The sequence below is a fragment of the Homalodisca vitripennis genome, chromosome 6 (assembly GCF_021130785.1).
Source record: "Homalodisca vitripennis isolate AUS2020 chromosome 6, UT_GWSS_2.1, whole genome shotgun sequence".
Taxonomy (NCBI): domain Eukaryota; kingdom Metazoa; phylum Arthropoda; class Insecta; order Hemiptera; family Cicadellidae; genus Homalodisca; species Homalodisca vitripennis.
Genome location: NC_060212.1, coordinates 100,616,506 through 100,634,696, shown reverse-complemented (window position 1 = coordinate 100,634,696; position 18,191 = coordinate 100,616,506). Strand labels below are relative to the sequence as shown.

At 35.0% G+C, this 18,191-nt stretch overlaps 1 protein-coding gene across 1 annotated transcript in view; it reads left to right on the top strand.

Moving 5' to 3' along the window:
• Positions 1–14,668: 14,668 nt before the first annotated feature.
• The window catches only part of LOC124364648 (tyrosine-protein phosphatase non-receptor type 23), a 59,986-nt gene continuing 56,463 nt past the window's right edge, over positions 14,669–18,191 (top strand). The window contains exon 1 of the mRNA XM_046820277.1: positions 14,669–14,918. Coding sequence (XP_046676233.1) covers positions 14,829–14,918 — 90 coding nt within the window. The 5' untranslated portion in view covers positions 14,669–14,828. The remainder of the gene's footprint in view (positions 14,919–18,191) is intronic.

Sequence of the window (18,191 nt, the reverse complement as noted above, 5' to 3'; positions counted from 1 at the left end):
CCATTTAATGTTTAATAATAAACATTGCCGAGTTTAGTTATAAACATGGTCTGGCACGAGAGACTCATGTACAAGTTGGGAGAGTCACCAGTTCCTCATTCTATAGAACATCGCCGCTCCTATCTCAGAGGATAGACCTTCCGCATATGTGTGGATGGTAAGCTGTCGACGGAGTGAGGAATCGAGGCTGGCGTCCCCTAGGGCAGCGTGCTGTGACCAATGCGTTACCTCGTTTACACTAATGACATGTAACTGGTCCGTAAAGAAATGTTTTCTCTATACGCGGAAGATGCCATGTTTAATGCAGGACCTTTCAGTCGACGCGGGCCGCTGACGTTATGCAGCAAAAGATGGACTTACTCTCGCCTTGGCTTGAGAAGTGGCGCATCTCCATCACCACCGAAAAGCTGTATGTTACAGGAAACGCCGCAGAGACTCCCGCCACCCACGACTCAGACGATGAGCCGATTGCGTGGAAGCAGCATGCAAAATATCTTGGAGTAATCTTTTACTCCAAACTAAACTTGGGAGCTCGCGATAAGAAAAAGACGGAGCATGCGAAGATAATCAACGCATATATAGGGCCGTTGATAATTGTCGATCAACTCTGTCTACGACCGTCAAGGCCACAATTTTCTTTGCAGTTGCAGTTTTCTTTGCAATGTATATGCTTCCACAGCTTGGTAGGTCACCTGTAGCCGATCAAATCGTAAGACCCTTGAGGCCATCCAGAACAGGGCTCGCCGATCCATCAACAGACAGCCTTAGTTTGGGAATCGCATTTCTTAGCAGGTCCAAACCCTAGAAGAATTTTTGAGAAAAGCAGCAGGGAAGTTCTTTGTTAGGGCAACAGCTTTAGAACACCCTCTCATAGCGGCTGTTGCAGCGGTGTACGGAGGTCCGGATAACTTCTGGTGACGCCTAGCGACCATCTTCGACGACCTGCCTAGTTAAACAACAAATTGGAGAGCACAATGTCATAACTACCTTGGATACAGGTACTGTACGGCCACAAAAGGGCGAGCCAGCAACATTGTTTAGTGCGGTTAGAATATCACGTAACCGGGACGCCGGCACCTTTTGGTGGTTACCACTGCTTAAAAAACAGTGTATAGTTTATTAATGTGTCTAATAAAAACTATCTTTATGTTCTTATTACGAGTTTCATTCTTTATGTTAATCACATAACCTCAAAGTCCCTTGTTCAGAACATTTAAGCTTTCATTTTTAAGGTTTTATAAATTTCGCGATACTCATTAACATATTTTTCACTCAGACGTGATAGAAGAGTGTTGAACAGAGAAGGCTCTTAGGCCTAGAAGAAAAAGGTCACGACTGCCATGCAAACAAGCGCTTACATTAAAAATATAGAACAGACTGAGTACACTCATGTGACATTTTATCACGTCATATTTTGTGGATTAGTTGGTAAGACTTCAGTTACAGTCTATCGAGTTCTTCGATATTTCTATGGATCAGTTTAGTCCTAATAGAAAAAATATAATTCAATTATGATGCATATATACCTCCATGGGGTTTGGCTGCGCGTCAGCAAAGGCTATATTTCGAGAATGGATTGAGCCATAAACTTGAAATGTATATTCTGTTTAGCTATCAATAATGATTCTGGCAAATCACTTCAGTCTGGTATATCTATCTACCAACGTGTCTGTTTTCCACATGGTATTTGACAAACGATAGCCAGTTTGAGTTTGATCGAAAGAGCTTGAGACTTTGCATGTTAGGTCGTTTCTACTTAGACGACGTTTCGTCGTGTTTGATGATTGGTATGTCCTATGGAATTTTTCTTCGCTTTTAGGTGACCGAACTATATGCAGGATATCTCGAAAACTATTTCGTTTGTAGACTTTTACATTTTGCATGAAACTTCTTTTATACACAGGCAAGAATCGGTTAGATGAAAGTTGCATGTCTATCCATGGGATTTAACTAAGCCTCATTGAAGTTAATCACTCAGCAGGGTGGTAGATTTTCACTTTTCTCCGCCTAGGGGCTGTACAAATTGCGTTTCTTTCTAATTTTCTATTTGCTCGCAGGACATCTCGACAATAAAATGGATTTGAAATTCGGCATGTAACTTCTACGAGTATAAAATGTATTGATTCTATTAGAGATTAATATATCAATATCCAGTGGATGAATGTTATAAATTCATTATATATTTGATGGAGATTTTATATAATTATAATATAATAATATAATTATAATATATAATTATACATGGTGGATATTTTATTGCACGTAAAATATTATCTCATGTATATAGGTATGTATGAAAAATCTAATGGATGTACAGTATCTGGTGGACAATAAATACTTACATTATACATACAAATGTGCGTTGAATGTCCAAAATCTAATGGCCATAGTGTAAGTTTAATGGATTTATCGAATGTACTATATACAGAATATGCACTGAAACGCCATGAGATTACATTGGTGGATACACAGAATCGGACATTTGGATATCCTGTGCTTATCCTTTGGGTGTCACTGTATCCATAGGATATTCTGGACATCCGTAGTGGACTAACATTGGATAAGCTCATGCTGTATGGGATACTTACATATCCCAGTTCTGAATTTTCGCAAATCAGTTGGCCAGTACGTAGGTTCATCCGTAGAAATACGATTGCAATGGTTATCATTTAGAGCCTTTAGTAGTTGTTCTCTAGGAGTGGCCAGTGGAGAACCCCATTTTTGGTGTTTCGCGTTGTAATTATTCCCCAATGTTGTAAAAATGGTTCAAATTATTGTTTGGGTATATCATATCTGGGCATGGACAATAAAGACTGAAAATGAAATAGAGCCTAAACAAATTTCAAGAACAATCTTCTCTCTAAAGCTGGGTACTTCATAATGTTCGTGTCTTTAACTAAAATGGTACTACCCCTATGGGCCGTGTTGTCAGGATGATTAGTACAGTACAGTGTGTGGTTAGGAATTTTGAAATAACTTCTGTCTGTGAAATGAGTTTCTGAAATAAGTAACACGTCTTGAAGTTATGTTGGTATATGAACAACTGGACTTCTTGACTATGCCAAGTCAACGTGTTAGCATTCTATAAAGTGATTTTTGAGAAGAATATTCATTTTAGACACAATAGTAGTAAACAGATTAAGTAACGTACTAGTATGTTCTGCTTGTGTATATCAAATATTTTCAATCCGTTTAAAAGCCTTTTACATTGTGTTTGACAAACCTTTATATTCATCTATTTGTCCGTTAGATCATTGTTCCCTTGAAGGAAAACTGTCATACATGTAATTATTTTGTACAGTTAGAACGAAGGTTAGTCCTTCAGCGTCTAAACTGTTTCGATGGGATTGGTTTTGGTTAACATTAGTTAAGTTGCTTCGTTCAGAATAATCCTGGTAGATTTCAAAGGTCGTCTTTCTAAGGAGATGGAAATGTTTGTTTTGTATTTCTCTATGCACGGGACAGCCTTTTTAGCTATCCGGATGCTCCATAGCAAAAGACGCTAGAAGTGGATACTGTTGTAGATTTATTGCAAGTCTTTGTATCATAATCCTGGGAACACTTAATACGATTTACTGTATTTTGACAGCATGATTTAGTATGTCCATATCAGAAATCTTTATTGTCGTTGACATTTTACAAAATGCATGACAGTTGTCAATTTGAAACTTAAATGTAAACTTAAGGAAATATTGCAGCTATTTCACCATAAAAATCTGTAATATTATACAGTGGTTTATTCAATAGCATTTCCTTAAGTGCTATCTTAAAACTATGAAGTGTCAGAGTTTTTAATTATTGTTCAGGTAATGTATTGTACATTTGAATCCCCTGATACAAAAAGCTTTGTTGAGTCGCTGAAAATATGCAACTTTTTTGTGCTATATTATGTCTATTTCTTGTAATATAGTTATGTATGTCACTAACTTTAGTTGTGATTTACAAGTTCTCCCTTACATACATAAGAACTGAAAAACATTAATAGACGGTAGAGTTACGATACCTAACCTAACAAAAAAATGGTTTGCAGTGATCCTGCCAGTCTGCACCACAGATAAGACGGACAGTTTTTTTTAACACAAATAATTTGTGAGCATATGAACAATTCGCCCAAAGTGAAGTTCCATAGGACAAGTGGCTATGAACATGATCATAGTAGATGCAAAGGAGAACATCAGGAGACACATTCCCTGTCAATGATCTAATCATAAATACCCCCTTTAGAATTTTTGCGGCCAGATTGTCAATGTGGGAGTGCTATTTGAATTTGGACTGAAGATGGAAGCCCAAGAAATTTAAAGATGCCAATCACTCTAAACCAGAACGAAGGCAAAGTTTTATGTCCTGAACCTTCTCCCTATTTAAGTTCAGCTTATTAGCATTACACCAGTCATGTATTACATCTGATTTAGAGTTAACAATATAATTAGCTTTCTGAGGATTAATACCCTGAACACACACTGCCAGATCATCTGCAAATATAAAACACTCTACACGTTGCTCCATGATGTTACTTGGAAGATCATTTATATAAATTATGAACTAGGTCGGACCAAGTATAGACCCTTGTGGTACACCTTGTACAATCTGCAAAGAATTGGAAAAAGAGCCATTTAAATATACAGACTGCCATCTATTTTCCAAGTAAGATCTAAAAAAAGAAATGGCAACACTGTCAAACGAGTAAAAATACAGCTTATCTAGCAGCACATCATGTGTTACAGTGTCGAAGGCCTTGGACATATCATACGATCTAAAGAGAACACTCCTTTTAGCCTCCAGACCTTTAAAGCAGTTTGGAATAATAATTATTAGAGCTTGAGTGGCTGCAACAGTGCTACGCTTAGGCCTAAAACCATGCTGACATTCTGATAAGAGATTATTTCGTTCTAGGAAGATTATCATCTGACTATTTATGAGACGTTCCAAGACCTTCGACACTGTGGGCACAATGGATATAGGTCTATAATTTGAACATAAATCTTTCTGACCTTTCTTATGTATTGGTATCACTTTAGTTTGTTTAAGTTTCTCACGATAAAAGCACTGTGTGATGCATACGTTAAGTAAGTATGCTAAGACCTCACTTATGTGCTTAGAAGCTATTTTTAAGTGTAAAGCATTTATTCCATAAATATGTAGACAAGAGCTATTTCTTAGTTTATTTATGGCTAAGAAAACTTCTTCAACAGTGAATTCTTTGATGGTAAAAGTTTCACCTAAAGTCATTTTACTTTTTATATTTCTACTTAAGAAAAAATTGTGGTAATTTTGGCAAGTTAGTACATTTTTAGTGATATCCTCAATACTATTAATACAATAAGAATTAAAAATATCTGCAGACAGACAATCTGGTATATACAAGGGCTTACTCTTTACATTTCTACCTTCATTAATAACTGCCCATGAAGCCTTTGACTTATTCACTGATCCGGCAATAAAATTGTTGTTATAGTTTAGTTATCCTAATTTCACATTTATATTTTGCTTTCAGTGCTTTGTATTTTTCCCTAATTACATTGTTATTTTGAGGTATTACAAAATAAAAAGTTAAGTCTATCCAACTCTTTTTTTAAATTAACCAATCCTTTGTGGTACCATTTGTTATTTGGTTTTTTGTTATCCATACGTTTAGTTTTTATTAGTTCAGAAGTATTTAAAGCCCATAGAAACAGATAAAAAAATTATGGTTGCCTGTAAAGTCGGTTTTACGGGCGAAGATTTTACGTGACAACGTCTTTTTCTCGGTAGAATATTTATTGATATGAATATTATTAAATTGCACAATAGGAACAAGGAATTGAATGAAAATAAGAATTGCACAAATTTTAACTATAGAAATATATTTTGTTTACTAAAAACATTGTACATAATTTGAAATTAATTAAAATTTGTTATTGTAAATGGTAAAGTTGAATAAAACATTTACTAAAATTGGAATTTGAAATTCTTGCTAAACACAGTTAAATTCTAACTCCGCGCGTGGTGATTGGTCGGTTTAGTTCGTTTGTTTGGTCGCACTGTTATGACAGGTTAGAGGTTATAATTTGTTATTTTAAATGTTTGACTAGCAATACGCGCTGTTTCTTCTCAATCGACTGAATTACGATTGATTGCAGAGTGATTTAAACTAATAATTTACTTAACACTATCAACATTTGTCAATAGTATGACATAACCTATAAACTCAGTTTCTCAACTTTTGTGTCAATCTAACAATTAATCAATCAATCATAGTTTACGATAATGAAATATCAGTGTACAATTATTTACCTTTATTGTTGTAGTTGTTGTAAATGACGAATCTAAGCACTCCACATTTTCACGAATAAACATAGTTATCTGCTTTATCCCGTGCGGATCCCGTGCGGCGGACCCACTGGACGGGCATCGTAACGTTACCGGGCGTTACACTTTTTCATGAGTGACTCCGAGCCGCAACCTAATTTAAGACGTTGTCACGTCAAAACACATTAAACTTATCATTAATATCTATGTTACTATTACCTATATACAACAAACCCGTCTACTTTGCTAATATTATACAAAATTCTAGCAGAGTTTTCATCGCTTATAGGCCTTGTTATATGTCTATATTTTATTCTATCTGGGTTTGCAGACCCCAAACTAACACAGAAAAGGATAGCATTGTGATCGGAGACTGGTGTATGTAACACAGAAGCAGTCCATCTGTCCGGATGCAATGTAGACACGATATTATCAATGCAAGTCCCTTTTGAAGCGTTGTGCGTTAAAAAGTTTGGGCGGGTTATTTCTTTTACTGCCGTATATAAACCGAATGATTTTGTTAGGCTATTTGATTCTTGTGTTTCAATGTTATTTTCCAAAAAGTCTACATTAAAATCGCCCATGCATATAAAGTCAAACTTCACACCATGCACACTCGAAAAGATGTCATGCAGTTTATCTATAAAAGCGTGAAAGTTACCTGTAGGTGACCTGCAGAAATTCACCAACAGAGTATTAAAAGTTTTCAGATGTACCGCGAACATAACGTTGGCAACGTTTAGATTGGACAACTTCCTTCTTTTTATTAGGTGGTTAAAATATAGCTTTTAGTAAATACTTAATTTCATATGTTTCTTTATTGCGATCGCAAAGGCTCCTAATCAATAAAAAACAGAGGCATTGATGGTTTCTTTGTGACTATTTCTTACATTGATTAGATTTCTAACCTTGTGGTCGTTTTCTTCGATCGCTATTTTAGGACTTCAATAGAAATAGAATAATGTATGTTCTTTAGCACAACCTTATATGCACGTTCTTGCTTTAACTGGTAAGTATGGAAACTGAGGTTGAAGTATGAAATGAAATGAAAATTCTCTTTATTTTTTCAGACGAAGTTAGGACTACATAGTCCTTTCTTACACATAACCTGATTATTAATATATGTAAGTACAAGCCGTTTGTAATCTTCAAAATAAAAATCAAATCAACAGTGTTTCAAAAATAAAATGAATATTTGCTATGTATTCTAAAACTAACAACAAATCTTTTAACAAAAACAAAATTGCACTCTTAAATTTATACTGTGTATAAAATTAATATTTGATTACAAAATAATATTGATGATAAATTTTAAACAAAACTTTAGTCAAAATATACAACATTACAATATTAAAACATTATATTTTTATTAAAATTATTTACTTACACTCACACATTTATTCATTCTGTCTGCAACAAATTATGACTAGCGATCCTCGGGCACCACGGCCGCGGACATCCGCTGCAAAAAATACAACTTAACAGCCGAAGCAAACCGATTCCGGCTCTCCAAAGATTTTAAAGGATCTGGAAGAGAATTCCACAAACAGCAAGCAGACACTACAAATGATTTGTTAAAGACAGTCGTTCTGTGGTGGGGGATTCGCAACGTCGACGAGCCAGTGCGGGTGTTCCTTACGCCTTCTTCAATAGCAATGAACTCAAAATCGTTTGTAAAGTATTTTGGAAACCCGGTTTTAAGGAAAGAAAAAAGTAAAATTAGGATTCGGAAAGCTCTTAGATCTTGCAATTTTAACGTTGACATTAGTACATAATAAGGTGAGATATGCTCACCTCGCTTTAAATTAAACAAAAATCGTAAACAATAATTTTGGATTTTCTGCAATCTATTATTCAAAACCACAGTCATGTCATTAACCACGGCACAACAGTAGAGGAAGTGGGGAAATACGAGTGATTTAATCAGTAAAAGCTTTATGTGGTGTGGTAGAAATCGTTGCATTCTTTTCAGCGTATGCACTGCTGCAAATACCTTTTTACAGGTATCTACAACGTAGTCGGTCCAGTCCAGCGTTTTCGTAATTGTCAATCCTAAACTTCTGACACTACTACAGTATGCTACAGCCTCTCCGTTTACCAATATTTCACGTACATTATTAAAGTCAACTGTGTTCAAAAGTCTAAAATGCCCAATTATTATGGGTTTAGTTTTGTCCGAGTTGAGTTTCAGTCCGTGCTTTTCAGTCCAAAGTACAATCTGTTGAATGTCCAAGTTAATGTTTTCAATAGTTTGGTTAATGTTACTAACACTGCAGTGAGCATATATCTGTAAGTCATCAGCATAAGAGTGAAACTTCGTATGTGTCAGTGCCTTGCTTATATCGTTAACATATAGTGAAAAAGTAAAGGGCCAAGAATGGATCCTTGTGGAACACCACACGTAACAGGCTTCCAGTCAGATCTAATGTCATCAACCATAACACACTGCTGTCTTCCACCTAGATAAGATCCCATCCATGTAAGAACCTCGGTGGAAAATCCTATATGTCTCAATTTTTCTACTAATAAAGTGTGATTAACAGTATCGAAAGCTGTAGAATAGTCAAACTGTACTAATACAGTGCACTGCCTTTGATCCATGGCAAACCGGATGTCATCTGTAATTCTCAATAACGCAGTTTCAGTACTGTGATACTGTCGAAATCCAGACTGATAAATGTTAAGAATATTTTGCGATTGTAGAAATTGAGTAATTTGACAATGCACTATTCGTTCAAGACCTTTAGATAAAGCAGGCAAGATGCTGATAGGCCTGTAGTCTTGCGGAAAAGCAGGTGATGGGATCTTGTTTAGTGGATTTGGGCAATCTTCCATATATCAGGAAAAATACCAGTTCGCAAAGATTCATTAAAAATTAAAGTACGAGATGGAAGTATAGCGAACAAGACACGTTTCACCAGTCGAATTGATATGTCATCAGCACCAGTTGCATTGGTACTGATTCTGTTGATTACATGCAGGACATCCAACTGCATCACTGGCTTAAATTTGAATAGAGGATATGCATGCTCCGTGGGGGGCAGACTTTGTAGTTGGTTGATGTAATTTTGCAGAGCAACATTATTATTTGGTCGAAAAATTAAGAGAAAGTAATCATTTAAATCATTCAAGGGAACTTGGTCTGGGACTGAAGAGGGCTGCTTGCCAAGGCCCAGTTTTTTCACATTACGCCACATGATCGTTGAAGTCTGTTTCTTATTAGCAACTTATGTACATCTTCTAGGAAGACATCCTCATTCAAACGCCTAAAATCCCTATATTTCAAGAATCTTTCAAAAGGCTTAGGCGTTTTATAGGAAAGCACACAGAAAATAAGATCGTGTTTTGAAACTGCAGGGATTGGAAGTTGCCCTTTGTGAACAATATCATTAAGATCGCTAACTGCTATAATATCTAATAGGGTGTGGGATTCAGCAGTGTGGTGTGTAGCGTCCAGTGGTACAATAGTCATGTTGCAACAATTAAACATAGTAGTCAGTTGTTTGTAATCATTGTTCTGTGTTTTCATGAGTAAATCAGTGTTCATGTCACCCATGATTAGGACACGACTGTAGCACGGCATCAGGCGCAATAGAACATCCTCAAAGTCAGTCAGATGTCCAATCTTAGGAGGGCGGTAACAAACTCCCAGAAGTAGGGCATCTGAACCAGACAATCCAATTTCTAAGAACAGATATTCAGGTCTAGCCGAGTACTCCTGAGGTGAAGCATCCAGTAATTTAACCCTTAAAGTTTGTTTGGTGTATACCGCAAAAAGTTTGCTGCCGAAATATAGCACTGATATCATCCACGTGCCCCCTCAATGACTGAGCATTAATATGGGCAGCTTTTAGTTGTTTAGAATAAGGGGACAGTTCATGTAGCAGTTCATTTTTCAATACCTACAAAAGAGTTTCGTTCAATAATGATACAAATAAATACGTCAAAACCGATGTTTTCTTTATTACCATAATCTACTAGGGTGGCTATGAATTTTCAAAAGTCATTCCCTTTTTCCACTCATTGAGATGTGTTTTTTATTTTTTTGCTTGAGAAATGCTTCTTGTATTTTATTAGAAATTAATATTTTGTAATAAAGACATAAAGGGTTAATAAACTGATACAAAGCATTGTTTTACATTAGGAATTTATTAAAATTAGTTTGTTTTACATGAAACAAATCATACTAATTTGTTATATATATTGGTTTATTCAGTGACATTTTCATCTTCCTCTTGCCCACTTTTAGTTTTCCAAGATAAAATATTGACATAGAACAGCATATGTTCTTGAGGTATATGTTTAAAAATTGTTTGTACATCATTAAGCTTTTTCTTGTCGATAGCCACTGAGCCATTATATGCTTTATTGGTAGAATGATAAAACTCCATTAGCTTGACTTTTAAAAGCTTAAACACATCTTCTTGTAATCCACCTACGAACTCTGATGCAGTGATGTATCCTTTAGATTCTGAGCTATATTTAAGTTCTCTGTATTTACTAATAAAAAACTTTATTTTATTATTTTGAAGAGAAGTACTTGATTTTTTGAACAATAATGGCCACCATTCTTTAAAATTTAATACGTCGTCATTTGAAACCTCATACACAGTAAAAGGAAGGCCAGACTTTCTGGCACAGGCTATCATTTCATTATACTGAGAAGGCAAGTATATTCGGTCATATTTTCTTATGACCCGTTTTACACATGAAAAGTTCCGGTCACAGGGCAAAACACTGTGGCCTCGTATTGGATAATATTGGAACACATTTTTAAATCTCTCTGTTATTGTAAAACCCATTAGTAATCTTGTTAACGTATGATGTCTATTTTGCCCTCCGCAAGCATCGCTAAATAAGTGAAGCTCTGTAACAGATTCAGGCAAAAAAGTGGTTATATAGTGACTCAGAAAACTACATACCTCATCAGGCCCTTTGTTGCCTATTCCCTCATGATAAGTGTAGAAGACAGAAGTATTATCTGATATATTATGAATACAAAATACATACATCCAAAGCTTTCTTAAATAGAACATCTCTTGCACTGGAAGAAATGGTAGAGGCAAGTTCTACATATAGTCGAACACTAACCCTGTCATGCTTTTATCTTCTTTACACATATTCGTAATTTCTTGCAATTTATTGTAGAATTTGTTTGTTCTTCTTTTATGGATTAGCATTTCAGCTACAGCTACCCTTTTTGCGTTATCATTAAGGAAAGGCGACTTTATCTTACTATTTAACTCCTCACATGTGCCGCATACATCCACTTGAGGTCGACCAAAACGGTATCCATAGTTTTGTCGGAAATGTTTCAAATAGTAGGTCATATTTGATAATATTTTTCAAATCAGGATATTTCTCCAGGAAAAGTTCGTACATCTTTTGGACGGTTAGAGTACTGTCAAGATATGTAACTGGAACTGCTTTGTAGTGCGATATTTTCCTTGGGAAGTCTTGTATGTGGGAGTCTATTTTGACAACAACCTGAGGGTCTATAATATTTCCCCGATTTGCATGTTTGCCTCGTTTATCAATAGGAGGATTGTTCTCAGCAACTAAGGTTGACAACCTAAAAACAGCCTTGTTTGAAACGCCATGCAGGCTGAGAAATGCCTTCCTACATATTTTAACTCTCTCGGTGTTTTTCATTGCGAAATACCTGAATGTAGAAGTCTGTTTCTTTACACTATCTTCTTTAGCTGATTTACATTTTATATTGGAACGTTCAATTAACCCCATTAAATATGTATCCTGCTCATTGTTGGATTCTCTGGAATATATATTTAATATGATGTTATCTTTCTCTTCAGTAGTAAATTTGGAAGTACAAAGATCTCTACATTCACAGTCTGGTCCTGTAGCTTTAGCTGATATCAAAACCCCTTTGGCGTTGAAATATTCCCTACCTGCCAGTTTAGCTATCTTTATTTTCCCTTTCTTATGATTATGTTTATTTACAACACCCTTTTTCCTCTTAGGTTGAGGTGCTTCATCATCGAATGAACTCATTTTGTAAATATTAATGAAACTGTATTTGTTTTAATTAAATCAGTTCAGTTTCTATCCTAACCTAACAAACTGTTCAGTTTAAGTTCATTTATGACACTAATTGTGCACCATTTACGACACTACATTATGCAGCCAATAAAAGTTACGATACTTACATTAAATAACACTATCACGTAACCAAACGTTAAGTAGCTTCTAACGTAACCAAAACACGTTGCGCCGCTGTAAAAGTTAAAAACACTGTATTTGGTTTAAATTTTTAAATCAGTTCAGTTTCTAGCCTAACCTAAAAACACTGTTCTGTACAAGTTCATTTAAACACCACTTAGGACACTAAATTATTATACAGTCACTAAAAGTTACGATATTTACATTAATTAAAAGTATACGTAACTTAACTATCATAGCTTCTGATTAAAACTTTTAAAACGTTTACTTTATGAAACAACTAAAACATGTTGTACACATCTGAGGCGCAAACAACAACAAAGTAAAGCTGGCTGAGGGAATGTTGGTAGCTACCACTAGCGCTGCGTTGAGTGGAAAAAGGAAACAACTTCACGAGTTATTCCCTTTTTCCACTCATCGCGGAACAAACATAACAAATATACGGATATAGAAGCATAGTTACATTTCCTTTTTCCACTCAGTAAATAAAGCTATCTTTAAGGAACAAAATGGCTATCTCACATTATTTTCCTAAAAAAATCGAGTTATTCCCTTTTTCCACTCACCGGTTCATTTCTTTTCGTGTTTCCCGACTTAAATGTTAGCCAATTATCTGATTCGTTATGTATCAGAAATGTATCCATCCAATGTTTTATACTGATTTTATTATAATGTGTTAGGATTCTTCCTAAATGAGGAAATGTAGTCATGATCATGTTCTGTTCCATACTGGAAGAAAGATAAATAAACAAACAACTTCTTAAAGCACAAACATATATATTTATTTATTTATATCAAACCAAGGAATGTTTACAACTGAAAATAAACTAACGCATGAATTTACATGACCAATTCATCACGCTTTAACAAATAAAAAAAACCACAAATTTATACAACATAAATGAAATCAAACAAGTAAATTAAACGATTTTCCCAGAGAAAAAAATTACGTCTATGTCTTAACTGATACTCTCACAACAATTCCTCTAGGTTGTCGTCTGCAGCCACGTGTATGTCATTTAGATACAACATACAATCTAATTCTTGTAACGAATCAATTTTCGCTATTGTCACAGAAGACTCCTTTCACTAATCTTAGAAGTTTGTCCATTATCCTATATAGATTGAAATAATCATCAACGATCAAGACATGGTAAAATATGTTAAACATTACATTGATGAGAACCATATACAGTACCCATATACACCACTTTTTTAAACTTTTAGAGCTTTAAATTTATCATCAATGTTATACACTTTTATAACATTGTTATTATCATATTTTTTTACACTTTTAGCGAAACGTTTATCTGAAAAAATCTAGTATTAATTAGTAATTAATAGAACACTAATTTTGTAATTTCATTATGCACTCACCACACAAGTCGTTCTTGCTGTCCATCGCACTAATTTTTTGTTTGATATAATATTTGTTATGTAAACAGAAAACCGAATGGTTTTTAATACGCATTTCATTGCAAAATCAGGTTATCCCCCAGCTTGGTCCTTTCCTCTGCCAGGATAAAAAATAATACTTAACTCTGTGCAAATTTTAGCTCCGAACTATATCATTTTTCTCAAATCCAGAGCTCCCAATGCCAGTTGGATTATCTGTTAAATCGCTATTATCTTAGACTCAGGAAGCCAATTCTTAATCTTCAGGATTTTTCCTTACTCATTTAATTATATTTGATCCTGAACTCGAGTCAATACCGAGCTCGTGAAGTAAATTTCTATAGTTAGAATTAACAACTGTTTTATAACCTGATTAAGCGATTAAACCTGGGTTCGTGAACCGCTTCTTGTTGTTGAGCGCGTTCTTCCCGTATTTTGATAGTGAAAACTGGCCTCTAAAACTTCTTAAAAATAATGTTTGTTAAAAATTAAAAGTATGTATATAGTTCATTCAACAAAATAATGAAATTAGAGCGTTAGTCAACTGTTTCGATCTTCGCCATTTATTTGTATTGTAGAACTGTTTACGTATTAATTACAATAATTATAATTAATATTCTCCATCGCATTCACGCATCGTTAATCTACGTCTAGTTGTTTTTATAATAATATATTTATAGTCAAAAGTCCCTAATTAAAAATGTTTTTATATAGTATACGATGGAAGTGAATGCATATTAGAGAGAATGTAACTAAAATCACATAACTCTAAATTCTTGTGCTGTCATTTCTCTACGCAGAAAAAATGTAATAAAAAAAATGCAAAGTATAAGTGTATTACGTGAGAATTAGAAGGTTTATGTGATTATGATACTTCGTTAGTATATTTGTTTAAACTATTTTGCAATAAATTTATTTGTAGAGGGTTTCTACAATTACATTAGTGATCTTTTACGAGGTGAACAATGGAAGCAGTGCCGCGACTTCCTATGATATGTTTTGATTTGAAAATAAGTCCAGATCGGCAACCCACCGACTTTGGAAAATTAAAACAGGTTAGACAAATATTCAGTTGTAGTTGTGATTCTTGTTTAATTTAAACATTATATTCAAATTTGAAGTTACCTTCGATGAATACTCTCTTAGTATAATTATAGGTCGAACCCATTAAAATGCCATTAAATTAGTCCAGTAATTTCTTGTGCAACAGGCGATCATATGATACATAGGCTTTTAGCTTTTACCAACCATTGAAATCTAGCTGCTCAGGGCCAGACTCCAATTGGCAGTGTTAAGAACTGTTAAATGGAAGGTAGATTTTGTTATTTTTGGGATAGAGTATGATAAGCGGACTCGAGTTTTTATATTGAAGTGATCGAACGATATTCAAATATTATACCAATAGATATTATCAACCAATTTGAACAATAACAAAATCATCTGCACCAACTGTACACACATTTTGAAATTCGAAACATAATTTGTTCTATAAGTGACTTCTTTTAAATAAAAAAATATAGGCGTAGGTTAACTTTAGAAAACTATATAAAATAACACTAAAAGATAATTTATTGTGTTCTTTCTCGGTTTCAAGATGGTTTTGTAGTTTTCTTCATTAGGCTATTTCAATTTCAATAAAATTGTGTCTGACAACTTGTGACACAAGTAACACATGTACTTGCGGCCAGCCATTACTCAAATACCTTACATATGATTTTGCTTTCTTTGAGTTAATTTGGAATAATAAAGTCGTATCAAATTATGCTATAGGCTTTTAACCCTAGTATACATGCTAACCCATACGGTGGTACTTTTTGACCAAGGGCCTACCTTGGTCAAACTCATTTTGAGTAGGCCTATGTAGTGAAAACTCATGTTCACTAACATTATCATGCTCAATATCTATAAGTACAGGTACAGATAGCCGCTTGGTGAATGGCGTGCGGCTGACGCATGCGCAGAGAAGCCTATCCCCCTCTTCGCCCGGCCACGTGGTGCAGTACAGTCACAGGTCGCATTCGTTTCGTTCAGTCTGTCTTCTGCTGCTTCGTTCTGTTTAGTAGTGTCTGTCAATTGTGATTGTTTTGTTTATGTGCGACAGTACGTTGTATTATTTTAGCAATTAGTGAAGGCTGATCAAGGCAACGAATTATTTAGTTCAAAATTAGTGAATAAAGTTAAAAAGAGCCAAACTTGAGAAATAGTATCTAATGTAGCAAAAGTTATGAAAGCCGAAGCCGATTCTGAAAGGTTTTTGATTGACGTTAAGAAAGTTAATGCGAGAGTAAGTGCTGCCACTGAAGTTTCAGAAAGGACAGTGACAAGGATTAAAAGCGAGAGGAAAAAAGTAGAAGAATCTGGCACATCTTTCGAAACGCCAAATAAAAATAGAATCTTACCTAAAAGAGTGACGGGGTTAGACGACTTTAATTTGGGTGTTGTCAGGCGTATTGTGGATAATTTTTACCTCATTGAAAAACAACTTCCTACTCTAAAAGGTATACAAGAAAAAATGCGATCAGACATTAATTTTACAGAATATAAAAGCAGTGTAAGCCGCATCTTGCGACTAATGGGCTGCAAGTAGAGGAAAACTGTAAATAACTGTAAATGTAAGCGATTAAGTAAAACGCTTAATTTACACTTTTATAAGTTTTTGTTTCATGTTTTTAAATATCAAATTTAATTAGCAAGAATGTGCTGTAAAATACATGATTAAAAGTTTAAATCATTACAAGGGTTTGCTAATGAAAACCGGTAGGCTAAAAAGAATTATGGCTGTAAAAACCCGTATCTAATAGTATGTGGAATAAACAAAAGTATACATCAAATTATATTAAATTATCGCTGTTATCAGAATTCATGCGTAAGCTTGACTATAAGGAGTTTGGAACGGGCAAAGAACAGAGTGGACTGTACGTCTTACTGCGATGGCACGGGAGGGGAAATGTAGGGGGAGAAGTCTGAGTCTCTCGCTCGCTTCCCTCCCTACGCGCCAAGCACGGTGCTACGGTCTGTACTTACCTGTAGGCCTAGGTGAAAAGCAGCCAAGAATGTCTGGAATCTTCACCACTTTCCTCACAATTTGGTGTTCCTTGCAACTGAGCATAGTCAATATCAACACTAACACTATCATCAGAATCATAGCCCACCCAGCGGTCAATTTCACTATCCCGTGCCGTCATTTTTACAACTAATTACACTACTAAAATCACATATTACAATCACAAACACTTTTCTATCAAATAACTAAAGCAGCCAACGTAAAACACAAGCAAAAACGTCCCGGTAAATAAGTCACGCCGTTTTGTTAATCACAACGCCATTACTGTAGTCAGCTGACGACAACAGCCTGTTGAAGGTAGTAAATAATCAGAGAGATAAAATAACAAGAAGAAAAAGAACAACAACATAATGTTCTTTGTTATATCCACAACGTTCTCACATTATTACTTGGTCGAAATAGTTCGGAATTTGACCGTAAGATGGAACCACATGATAGACTGATCACTTGCGTCATATGGACGTCAAACCACAGAGTGACGTCGTGAGGCGCTGCGTCCATACAATGTCAAACCACGTCAAAGGGTTAAGATTGTATTAACACATTCATGACGACGAGTACACCATCAGGTACACTGGATCTTCCACAACTTCTGTTGTGTACCCGATCGGATACACGCTGGGATTTCATAGAGCACTGTGCACCTGATGGGGTACAGGTTGCTATGCATTTCATTATTGCGTTTTTATTGTTTGCTTGTCTTCGTGGTTTGTTAAATGTGAAAAATTACAAAGCTTACATACATTTCTCATACTTAGGCGTTTGATCTAAAAAAAATGATTACGATTTTATTTTCATTGTTATTGAAAAATTCGACAACACATAAAAAAGTTTAGAAATAAGCACTGGTTATGAACGTGTTAAATAATATGGATACTCTGTAAAATAAAAACAGCTGGTAAGTTAATTATTAATTATGAATATATGTCAAATGTTTTTATATTCAGTAGTTTAGATATTTCTAATCGATGGTTGATTCGATTGTCGTGGTGGCCACTTATTATTATCCAGCCAATAAAATTCCTTTTATTATTAAGCGTTTTCAGATACATACCATGTTTTACAGAATAACTCTCATAATCTAGGGCATTTATATACTGTACAAGTAGGCCTAACTAATAATACTAATATTAAGCGAGCACACACACTGGTGGAAAATTGCAGCATCTTCACAATATTACATGCAGAACTTAACCCTAGAAAAGTCAATCAAGCCATTTTGTGTCGTTTGGGTAACCCTGATAGTGTGATTGACACCAAAAGT